A 13,054-nucleotide genomic window follows, 5' to 3' on the forward strand; every position below is an offset into this window, starting at 1 on the left:
TTGTAGGAGCAACACACTTCTAAAGCAGTGTAAATACATTAACATTTCACTAGGCAAAAAGCATTCCATCCTTTGATTTCTTTATTTTGGCACTGTCAGCATAATGTCTTAATTAAACTGATTATACCCACATGTATGTGCAGAGATATTCCTCTCTGTCAATCAAACAGTCACAGTATACTACACAAACAATTTGAATGATACTACTGTCTCCTTGTAGTCTTCACTACCTAGGTTTCTGCAATGTCTACAGAAACATCATACCGTGTGTCCCAAGACAACCACAGAATTCCATGCCTGCCATGTTCCATTAAAAAATATAAGCTTCCAAGAGGGCTGCAGGTTGTCAGCTGCTGAAGGAAATGAAATGTAATATATGGTCTGATAGCTGACTTGCAGTAGTAACTGAAAGCAGCAGAACAGTAGGCATTTTTACACAAAGTCATTTTCATGAACTCAGTTTTAGCATGCAGTAACTTCTCCTAAGCCAAATTATTAGGTCTAGCAGGGCTATAGTGCATACGATATGTTTTTTCATGGATCATTTCCCCTTTATTAAACTAATCTAAGTAGTGTACAATACACCTTTATTTTGTATAGTGTTGTTCACACAAAGAGTAACTGAAGACAGTATATAAAGTTAAATGAAATAAAGTTTATGTAAAAATATCAGAAGTGGAGGAAAATAAAGAGACATAGACAAGAGAGCAAAGGTCTTCAGAAGATGTATAAAATAGATAAGGAGGTAGAATGCTTTAAGAATTTTGTTCCAAATCATATAGCTTCAGAGGCTGGGCTCCAACACAAACAGTGGTAAGTTTGTATAGAGAATTGCAGGAGGCTAAAGCTCATCAAAAAGGAGTAAGAAGGCAATCATAAATGAGCTGAAAAAGGAATAAACAGGAAGGTGGCAAAATCTGCAGGTGATATAAAATTACTCAACATAGTTAAGTCCAAAGCAAACTGCAAAGAATTACAAATGAATCTCACAAAACTGGATGACTGAGCAACAAAAAGGCAAGTGAAATTTAACGTTGGTAAATGCAAAATAATGCACATAATCCAAACTATACATACAAAGTGATAGAATATAAATCCTATTCTTACAAAAAGAAAGATCTTGGAGTTGTTGTGGATAGTTCTTTGAAAACATCCATTTAATGTGTACTGGCTGTCAAAAAAAAGTTAACAGAATGTTGGGAATTATTAAAAAAATATAGATAAGAAGGCAGAAAATATATTACCACCATATAAATCCACAGTATATCCCCATCTTGAATACAGTGTGCAGATGTGGTCGCTCCATTTCAAAAAGACAGATTGGAATTGGAAGAGGTTCAGAAAAGGCAACAAAATTATTAAGAGCATGGAACAGCTTCCATATGAAGAAAAATTTAAAAAGATTGGAATGTTTCAGTTAGAAAAGAGATGACTAAAAGAGGACATGATTGTGATCTATAAAATCGTGAAATGTGTGGAGAAAATGAATAATGATTTGTTTACTCCTTCACATAACAGAAGAACCACAGGTCACCCAATGAAATGAAAATTCACCAGATTTAAAGCAAACAAAAGGAAGTACAGCTTGAACTTCTCTTATACAACAACAGCAGTGGTCTGGTATGATTTTTAGTGAGTCAGATGTCCATTTATCATGAGTGTGGCCAAGTTTCCCACAATCTTATAAAATTTGTTTACAGCCACTAATCCTGGCTCTCAGTGTTCTGTGCTGTTATTTAACTCTAATTTACAACCAGTCTTCTAAGAGCCCCGTAAATAGTGGAAGGGGGTGGTAATGCTGCTAGACAATATTGACCTCCTGTCATTTGGCAAATTCTCTGGTTTGGCCCTGGTCAAGTCCTGTGAGTTTTGGACTAGAGAGGTTCAACCTGTACTTCATCATTCAATGCACAGTCAGCCGGTGGAACTAATTGCTATGGGATTTTGTGCAAGCCAAAAGTACAATGGGGTTCAAAAAAGGATTAGTTAAGTTCATAGAAGACAGGTCCATCAATGACTATTAACCAAGATGGTCAGGGATGCGACCCAATGCTCTTGGTGTCCCTAACCTCTGACTGCCTGAACCTGGGAGAAGTCTGCAGGAATAAGGTGCTTAAACCTGAAGAGAGGACTCTGGAGGAGAGGAAATTATCATGACATAGTCATAGTAGAAATATGATTCTCAAAGGCCTGGATTACACTAAAGGGAAAAGTCAATTTAAAATACACAACTCCATCCATGTTAATTACTGCTGGAGTAGACCTATCTTAAATTGTGTTTTCAGATCATCCACACAGCAGGAGGTCGGATGGGAGCAAACGCTCCTGTTGAAGTCCCTTTTTCCTCATGAGGAGCAGGACTACCATTGCTGACAGAAGTGCCCTCTTAGCTCGAATTAGAGGGTCTTCACTAGACATGCTAATTCGAACCCTGGAAGATTGACTGCACCGTCAATCTTCTGCGTAATGTACACATGGCCAAAGTAATTTCTGTGCTATGTTGGGGGGGGGGGAGGTTTAATTGGATGAAAAACAAGAAGAGCATTACAAAAAAAGGTTAGATGGCAGGAGATGCTTACAGCAATTCCACAGTTCAAGTGTCATCAACAAAAAATAGCTGACTAAAGACTTCTAATTTTTTTTCCATAAGGAAATTTGCCAGCTATCTCAACCACATCCTCAAGCACTTCAGTTCCTGCAACACTTCCTTTGAACAATTGCACAGCGAAAGAATTTATCTGTAGAGCAACTGGTCAGTGCATCCAGATGATCCAGAGATGTGATTTCAGACCTGACTGCTCTGATAAGTCTGATGAGTCCTCTTGTGGTCAGTGAACTAATTATTATGTAATACTATCATGTTTATTCTGAGATATTAAAATGTTTAATTAATCCATATATTTATTTACTAATCTGTATTTGCATCCTGACATGAATCATCATGTAAACCTCCCTAATGAAAGACTAACCTTTAGCTTTGTAACGTAGGAATCTGAGATGTTATGCATCTTCAACCTTCTAAGGCTATGTCTACACTTGCACCCTAGTTCAAACAAGGGATGCAAATGCAGGCTTTCGAAATAGTCAATGAAGCGGGAATTTAAATATCCTGTGCTTCACTAGCATGATCTCGCTGGCGCGCTAATTTGAATCACAGCTGATTCGAACCAGAAAGTGCATGCCAGGATGCTTTAGTTCAAACCAAACCCCTTGGTTCGAACTAACATTACTCCTCAGTTTTTGGAGTAACGTTAGTTCAAACCAAGGGGTTTGGTTTGAACTAACACATCCTGGCGTGCACTTCCTGGTTCAAATCAGCTATGATTGGAACTAGTGCGCCGGCGAGGTCATGCTAGTGAAGCACGGGATATTTAAATCCCCGCTTCATTGACTATTTCGAATTCCTGCATTTGCCTCCCTAGTTTGAACTAGGGTGCAAGTGTAGACATACCCTAAAAGAGCTGAGTAGGACTTGACAATTTATACTCCAATTCTAGTTACTTACCCAAAAGCTTCAATCACTCAGTGCTTGGTTGCTATACATAATCATTTAAAAATAAATATAATTTCTCAAATTAAGTGAATCAGTCATTATGGCTCTGCTTCTCAAAGCCGTAAAGCAATTGTTGATGAGTTAGAAATCAAGGTAATATAGAATGAAGGGGGAAACAGAATATAAGCAATCTAATCAATTACAAGTAGGTTTCTTTAGTTGCTCCTGATGGATTCCAATTTTCAAAATACTTAGTAATAGAAACCAAAATATTGCTTTACATTTGTGCCTTAAAATATAATCCTTGACAGACCAAATCAGATAGCTCACAACAGGAAATGCATTTAGACTGTGTCTTCAGGCTAGGAACTATGTCTAAATTAGAGGTGGGCAGAACCAGAATTTCCATGTTATGGCAAGTTTTACACTTTCTACATTTGTCTTTGTTATAAATTTGAAATGAACATTGCATTTCAAAATTTGGCACCAACAAACTTTAAAAAATCATTTGGGGTCAATCAAATATTTTAGTTTTGATTTTCACTTTCAAAAATGATTATGCAAAATAAAATTGTCACGAAAAGTAATTTCAAAATTAAAATATGAAACATTTAAGTTCTGAAAACCTTCAAACAGAATATTGTAATATTATTTAATGCTTCGTTTAGATTTTTTTCTAAATTTCAACAAAATCTCATTTCCGTGGAAAATTTTGATTTCAACGAAACAGCATTTTCCAGTGGAAAAACTTCTATTCAATTTTTTTACCAATGCTTAATTACTATGTTTGTTAAGCACTGAATACAACCAGCCATTTACACATCATCATTATACAAATAAATAGTAGTACATATTTTTAATTTAAATATTCATTATACTTCCTTGAGTATAGCAGTTTCTGAAAATTTATTTGATTTTTAACTTCTCAAATCTGATCAGCATTTTTCCTGTAAATATTGATTATGAATGCTCAGAATTTAAGATGTTGCAGGACTGCAATTAATCAGAGGAATCACATGATTTTTTTCTTTTCTGATAACACATATGAGCATTTATAAAGTGAAATATTTTGTTTGTGTATCTATCAATATAAAGTATATTGACCACAAATACATTTATATCTGACATTAACATCTACTTTCTGTTAACAAATTCAAATACTGATGAACATTTCCATGCAATTTTCATCCAGCTCTAATTATTAAGGGGAATATGGTGCCGTGAAACTTTAGTATAAAGCGAAACTCATTGAGTAAAGCAAGCCCTTCTATTTTGCAAGTCATCCTTCATCTCCCTAGGGGGATAAATGTTATGGAGAATACTTGTTAGTCTGCTGCATACAACTTGAAGTTTGCAGTCACAACAGCAATGACCGCAATTCATCGCTTGAGTGGCAGTATCTGCATAAACCTGAAGAACATCCTGAGGGCAGCAATCTGTGCACAAGGGAGTGTTATCCACTGTCAAATGCACTTCAAAAGATAATATTTATAAAACACACAAAACTGGAAAATTAAGTGTGGCCCTTGAGATATGCCACACTCTGAGTATATCTACACTTGCCCCCTAGTTTGAACTAGGGAGGCAAATGAAGCATACCGAAATTGCTAATGAAGCGCGGGATTTAAATATCCTGCGCTTGATTAACATATTTGCGGCCAGTCACCATTTTTAAAAGCTGGTAGCCCGGATTAACTGGCCACGTATAGACGCGGTAGTCCGATCCAAAACCCTTCCCTCGAATTAACTGTTACTCCTCGTGCAATGAGGAGTAACAGTTAATTAGAGGGAAGGGTTTTGGATTGGACTACCGCATCTACACACGGCGAGTTAATTCGGGCTACTGGCTTTTTAAAATGGCGACTGGCCGCAAATATGCTAATCAAGCGCAGGATATTTAACTCCTGTGCTTCATTAGCAACTTCGGTATGCTTCATTTGCCTCCCTAATTCGAAGTAGGGGGCAAGTGTAGATATACCCTCTGAGAGCATCATGAATCTTATAGATAATTAGGCAGAGGCATTGGTGGTTAGCTTTACTGTAACTTTTAAAGCTAATAAAGCTGCTCTGCTAGCCCCTCACTAGTATTTCATTGCACAATCTCTAATACCCCAGAGAGGACATCCCATGATCACCAATATTATAACTTACTAATATAGTGGTCACCTAAGGCTTGGTCTATATCATCTACTTATAGTGGTATAACTATAGGACTGTCCCGGGAGGGCGGGGGAAGAGGGTAAGGGGCACTGCCCCATCCCCACTCCACCTCTTCCCTGTCCCTACTTTACCCCATTCTGAACCTTCCCACCCCTACTCTGCCCCCTGGCCCAAAGCCCCCTACCCTGAGCAGCGTGATCTGGGGAATTACCAAGGGCCTTGCACAAGGTGGCAGCAGGGGTTGATCCACTCCTCCCACACTCTCCACAGTGGCGGGAGCTGGAGTGACCCAGTAACCTGCTCTGCTCCACCCCATTTCCCTTTCCCAGCCTGCTGCAATTGGATTCTCTGTGGCAACTCCATGACTCAGCTTCCTGCTGCTAGGGTGAAGCTGAGTGCAGCAGGCTGGAGGATGGCAGGGCCACCTCCTGCTGTCACCCAATGCCAAGCACCCCAGCAATCCCCCAGGCTGCTCTGGGCTCCATCCGTAGGACAGTTGAGGTGGACACTGTGGGGGGCCCTCAAAGTATGGGTCTTGAGTCAGCCACCCAACCTGATGGCTCTGTTCAATTATGATGCTCACACTATTGAATGAAGCAGTTAAACTGACCTAGCCTCAGGAGTAGAGAGCACTGCGCTGATGGCAGGATTATTGTAGAACATTGAAACATTATTTGGATTATTAAAATTAATTAATTTGCTTTTTGAGTTCCCTCCTTAATGTTGATATCACACTAATAGCCTTCTACAATGATATTTTGGCACTTGACATCATAAGATGAAATGGGTCTTTTTCATATCTTATGTGATATGACATTAGACAGCAAGATAAATAAGAGTTCAAATGATTTCTTTTTCCCCCAACTATAGAATGTGTTCCTTAGCCAATAATATAGTGAGTGCCACTGGTATTGTAACAGGGAGAAATCATACTTGTTAATACTATATAAATATTCATTAAAGAAACTAAGCTACAATTTATCTTATACCTATTGTTGTACACTAAACCTTAACATCAACTATCTGATCATTCCAAGTTTGTAGACAGATACTAAGTATTCTAATTTTGTCTTTGAAAGCCATGGAAGTTTGTGATTTTGAAGGTGAAAATCTATGTGAATGGTATCAACCACTACCAGAAGTGGCAGCAGCAACTTTTTCAGTCCATTCCACTAATGCATTCCAGTGGGGTGTTGGAAAAGGAGCAACTATCCATCCTGGGGAGGAAAACCACAGGCCATCAGCTGATCACACAAAGTGAGTAAGGTGTTCGCACCCACAAACCTCTCTGGACTGTATATGGTTAGTCAGCTGTGGCACTTGAGAATTCTGCTGCCATTTCCTCATTGGGTTCAGTGGATTTAGACCCTGAGAACAGAATTTGGCTCAGTGCATTTGAAAATTCAACTCTCTCCTAACATATAAATATCTTGTACTTCATTAGCAGGGGAGAAGAATTGCTGCCCCACCATGTCCTTCACGATGCTGAGTTCTCATCTCCAGCAGTACTAACTCTGAGAAGAGGCAGGCAGACTTATTCCTATAGGGACCATGGTGTGAGCAGTCAGGTTTAGTGGTTAGTCAGGGACTCCAAACCAGAGCCAGGGTCAGGTGCCAACTGTGATATAAACATACGTTTAGACAAAACAACTATCTTGGTGATGCCAAGGGCTGACTTCTCCAGCTTCGCAAACTTCCCCCTGAGGCTGTGGAGAGCCCCCTCCCCCCCACCTTGCTCAGGGGCCAATGGAGGCTGTCAGCATCTCTGGAAATCACAGGAATAAATATGACAGACAGACTCAGACATACTTCTATTTAATGTTGTAAGCCAGGTATACTTTTAAATATAAGCTTCTTTCAGTGATGTACAGCTTGAGCTCTAACCCAGAACTAAGGGGTTTCTGTATGAGATGAGAGATGTTCCATAATCTGAATACAGAAAAAGACCAAAGTTTTCTATCTGGAATGACAGATGCATCCAGGTCTCTATGAAAATATGAATTAATCATTTATACGTGGCAAAGAATGAAAGCAAGACCCTAACAAACATGTGCATTGCAAGAAGAGCTACTATTTTGATGGCAGTTTAAAAATAAACATAAATCTAGTTTTAGTGTCACAGTAATACTATACAGCATTGAAACTGACAGCATTGTTAATGAGTTTGAGAATTACTGCATTTCAGCTTAATGTGTTAGGGTTTTTTTTAGTGTCAGTAAAATTACTGTATTTCTTTTGTAAAAAGCCTCATAATTTAACCATAGTTTAAAAATACAATTTTACTTTGTCATTTTTTGAAGCAATTTAGACTTTCGGCAGAACATCAGTATGTCTTCCTATTGAAGAAAAAAGGAATATTGTAAATCAAGAGTAAAACATGTGCACAAAATAAATAGTATAAAATCTTATGATATAATTGTTGTATAGTAGATAGTATTAGTATCACCTTTTCTATTTTACAGAATCCTCTTACAGTATTTTCATCCTGTATATATTTTAATGAACAGTGATATTTGATTTCTTTTAATATACAGCAAGAGTGGGGAATCCCCTACACCTCACTGATATGGTCTCCCACTGAGAAGTAGACACTCTCCACATTTTCCTCACACGCCATAGTCTGGGAGGCCCCCCAAGGCTCTTTGGTGGATCAAAAATTGAGGAATTCAGTGTGAGAGAGGTGGCTGCTAGTCAATGGTCTTGGGTTGTATGTTCTGGATGGGAGAGAGGTTGCAGGGATGGGTTGGGGGTCTGGGAGGTGATAGGGTGAAGGATTGAGCTGGGAATTGGGGGTGGGAGATCTGAGTGGAAGGTATGGTACAGGAGCAGAGAGGAAGTACAGGAGTGGGTTGGGATCCGGGTGGAAGACAGGCTGCAGGAATGGGCTGGCAGTGGGGATAGGAGGGGGGGGGGTACAAGAATGGGTTCAGGATTGGTAGGGGTAAAGTGGTAGTGGTAAAGCCTCCAGGCAGTGCTTTGCTGTGCTGCTATTTCCCCAGGGGGGAAAAGGAGGGGAAGAGGGGAATGGCAGAGTATGGAGCTTCTGTCTCCTCCTGCCCATGGGTTAGATCTGGCCCTGATTTGCATTATTCCAGCACATGAGGATTAGGGCTCCTTCCCCCTGCATTAGGGAGCCAGCATTGGCACTCCTGTCTGACATGGTTGGGGGTATCTGTGGGGCTATAGTGCCAGTTTGGATGCCCTAAGCCTCAGAGGTTGGATTCAGGCAATCCAGGGCCCAGATCCATCCCCCTGGCCATAGGTTCCCCACCCCTTACAGTGGCAGACATATGTACTGGATTTGGTCAAAATATTTAATTGAAATTGTTTCTCAACAGAAAATAGTGGTTTTATTACAGGGTTTTTTTTACCAAAATGTGTTTACTTCCCAATGGAGAACTGATTTTTCATTAAAAAATAAAAAACCTTGAATGTCATAAATCTGAAAAGCTTTGGCTTTCAGCTAAAACAAGTATTTCAGAAAACAATTGACATAATATGGTTCACAGCGCAGATTGGTTGCCACATGGCCCTTATCCCCTCTGTGCTGAGCTTCCCAGATGGAATTCATCATCCCGTGATGCACTATGTCCCTTTATCAAGGCAGCAGACCATGGTGCACTGTGGGAAAAGTAGTCTAACCAGACAACTTGGCTTATGGAGAAGAATGAAATCATGAGTATCCAAATTACAGCAAAATATTTCTGTTTTCCATTTCTCGAGGAATTTTTTTAAAATTTTTAGTTAAACTTTCCATCAAGGGGATCACTCTTTTTCTGTCTAATTCTAACACGTACACTGTCACTGCACATTCTCATACACCATATCAGATTCCATGCAGAATGTATGAAACTCTTACTAATTGAGAGAGTAGATGTGATGAATGCTCAATTTGTTGGGCAGGGCCATCATCGTTGGTTCAATGCAGGCTTGGTACACCCCATTGCAGTTGTCTGGGCTTTCTGTGGAGTCAAATATTTGCAACAATGTGATCTCAGGACCCCACAGAGGAAGTGAGGAGAGAGAGAGGCCTCTTGGGCCCAGAGCAACTGATCTGTGTCTGTTGACTCAATGCAGGGTCAGTGCACCCCATAACTGTAGGCACCACTTATACTGGATTCCACGGAATAGCTATAAAGAGTGAAAGCTCCAAAATGAAGCTGAGTGAATAATTGATTTTTTGGTTCAGCCAACAAATTGAAAAATCAGGGAAATTATTGTTTGTTTCTAAAAATGTTCAGAATTCATCATCAAATTGGAAAAGTCTACTTCAAGCCAGCAACTCTGTGCAAGCATGTATATGTTTAGCTCAGTGGTTAGGGCACTTACTTGGGACATAGGAGAGAGAAAACTGAATATCCATTTTGGGGAAGTGATTGAATTTAGATCTTTCCACCAGATGAGTACCTTACATGAGAGACTATCAGCTATTTTGGGCTGACTAGTTCTCAATCTCCTACTGAAATCGTTCCAATTGTATAAATCATGTCAATGGAGCTTCTAAAAGGTACTGTAATAGATAAAAATGTGCATAGGCTTGCACAGATGCATAGACTAGGCAAATAGCTAACTAGATAACTGTAGGCCTCGTAATTCATTTCCACTCCAGAAAAAATGTTTAGTAATATAGCAAAGTCTTTGGAATTAATAGGACTATTCAGGTACCTCTGGTTTGTACTTTGCAAATATTGTAGATACTTAGGAATCTGCTGCTTCTTTCTGCTGCAGTAACTTTGAATTAGATAATTCATGGCCAAATATCTCATCGAAAGCAATGAAGCAAAAACAACAAAAAAGATAGGAAATTAAAATTCTGCACTCACATAAATATTGTTTTGTAAACAGCTCTCCGATAACCATATGTTTAGCACATCTGTCTTGCTTTGTGCATTCTTTTCCAAAGAGCATTGTCCTAGTTTGGCATTCAAATGGTTAAAAAACAAATTAAGAGAAAAATAATGAGGATATACTGCAGTGTAAAGCAGTTCTTCTTCGAGTGGTTGCTCATATACATTTGAATTAGGTGCATTCGCCCGCCTGCACAGTTCCCAGAGTGTTTTTTCCCCAGCGGTACCCGTCGGGCCAGCAGGTCACCCCTTGGAGTGGCACCATGATAACAGCGCATAAGTACACCTGCCGGCCCTCCCCCTCCTCAGTTCCTTCTTACCGCTTGTGATGGTTGTTGGAGCTTCTCTTGTTGACTTGTTAATCCAGTGCTCAGAATTCTTTGTAGTGTAAGTAGTTCTTTAGTCTTATTTTGCATTTAATAGTATAGTTAGCACTTAGGTAGTTTGAGTGTTCTCTCCCCTTCGGGGGAGGGTATGCCAGGCTCATACGGTTTTGAACTCTGTGCATCCTGTGCTAAACCAATACCGCATGGAGAACCCCATGACTCTTGCTTAAAGTGCCTGGGGGAGGCCCACTTGACGGACTCCTGTAAAATCTGCAGAAGTTTTAAGCCAAGAACCAAAAGGGAGAAGGATTCCCGCTTAAAACTCATTTTAATGGAGTCGGCGCTTCAATCGGCACCAGAAAAGGAAGGTGCCGCAGTGCATCGGTGCGGGAAACCCAACGCAACGGGGATAACAACAGCCCCAGTTCCAGTGGAACCGGCGCCAGACCACTGCCTGCCTGTGGTGGAGGAACAACAGGACCGCAACAGAGGGTTTTTCTCATCCTCACCCGATGAAGCCTTAGCAGATCTGGCACCTTCAATGCCGTCTATGGATGCCCGTGCTCACCAAGACCTCCTGCGTAGATTGGCTACTAATCTAGGCATCCAAGCGAAATCAGTAGTTGAAGACGCTGACCCTATGGTAGACATTGACTGCAGATACCCCGGCAAAATTGGCATTGCCTCTTAACAAAACAGTGGCTAAGATCACGACTACTCTGTGGCAAACCCCTGCATCAAACCCACCTACCCAAAAAGGATTAGAGAAAAGGTATTTCATCCCACAATGGGACACGAGCACCTCTATTCCCAACCTACTCCAGGCTCAATAGTGGTACAGGTGGTGGCCCAGAAGGAAGGGTAAGTGCAACGGAGCCTACTCCTAAGTCCAAGGAGCCCAAACGCCTAGACCTAATGGGTCTAAGCCACTGAGGGTCTTCAATTATGCATCACAAACCAGCAGGCAATGCTCAGCAGGTACACATATAACACGTAGCAGATGAGGGGCAAGTTTCATGACCTCCTATCCACTGACTCTAGACAAGAGTATACTGCCATGACTAATGAGGGCAGAACCATAGCCGCACTGCATTGCAAGTGGCATTGGATGCTGTGGACTCAGCAGCCCGAACCATGGCATTCGGGGTAGTCATGCTCAGAGGTGCATGGCCACAGGTGTCAGGCATAACCTAGGATATCCAAAACACCCTTCAAGACCTATCCTTCAAGGGCAAGGACCTCTTCTCTCAAAGCACGGACTTGAGACTCCACACCCTTAAGGACACAAGGGCCACCCTTAGGACTCTAGGAATACATACACCAGCCCTGCAGAGACGGTCACTTAATGCCAGAGCACCCGCTAGACCGCAATACCCTCCCTATAAGCAAAACCTGTGGAGGCGCAGGAATTGTAACGCGGGCACAGGTAATAACAATCCCTCTGGACCAAATAATGCTCGTAATAGGAGAAGGCAACCTAGAGGAGATGCGGATAGATCTGCAGGCCCTCCTGCCAACCAACCTTCCTAGACCCCCTTTTGAAGATGCGCTCGGGGGTCATGTACCAGATCTCACATTAGACATCTTTGGTAACGGGTTGTCCCATTTTTACCAGGCCTGGGCCAGGATTACTTCAGAGAGAAGGGTGCTAGACCTGATAAGAGAGGGTTACTCTATCCCCTTCCTCTCTTTATCTTTTACTCACCCTCCCCTCCACGTCCCTCTTCAGGGACCCATCTCACGAAGACCTCTTAAAGCAGGTGTTCTCCCTTCTCGCCAGGGGAGCAGTAGAGAGGGTCCCAAGGAGTTTCCAAGGGAGGGGATTTTATTCCAGATATTTTCTCATCTCCAAATCAAAAGGGGGTCTCAGGCCCATCCTGGACCTCAGAGATCTCAACCAGTTCATACAGACAATGAGGTTCAGGATGGTCATGCTTGCCTCCATTATTCCCACGTTAGAGATAGGAGACTGGTATGTGACCCTCGATTTAAGGGATGCTGATTTTCATGTAGCCATACGGACAATGCACAGGCGCTACCTAAGGTTCATGGTAGGGCACGAGCATTTCCAGTTTACAGTTCTGCTCTTTGGTCTCTCCACCGCCCCCAGGACATTCACTAAGTGCATGGCAGTGGTAGCAACTTTCCTCAGAACACTCAGAGTGCAAGTATTCCCATATCTGGATGACTGGCTCATCAGAACGCGATCAAGAGATCTAATCCTTCTT

At 41.3% G+C, this 13,054-nt stretch overlaps 1 protein-coding gene across 1 annotated transcript in view; it reads left to right on the plus strand.

The window, feature by feature from the left end:
* The window catches only part of MALRD1 (MAM and LDL receptor class A domain containing 1), a 438,222-nt gene that overhangs the window by 135,609 nt on the left and 289,559 nt on the right, over positions 1–13,054 (plus strand). The window contains exons 21-22 of the mRNA XM_089776725.1: positions 2,651–2,827; positions 6,733–6,910. Of these exons, the coding sequence (XP_089632851.1) occupies positions 2,651–2,827; positions 6,733–6,910 (355 nt within the window). The remainder of the gene's footprint in view (positions 1–2,650; positions 2,828–6,732; positions 6,911–13,054) is intronic.

This window comes from Pelodiscus sinensis, chromosome 2, assembly GCF_052426305.1.
Source record: "Pelodiscus sinensis isolate ZL-2025 chromosome 2, ASM5242630v1, whole genome shotgun sequence".
NCBI classification, from domain to species: Eukaryota; Metazoa; Chordata; order Testudines; family Trionychidae; genus Pelodiscus; species Pelodiscus sinensis.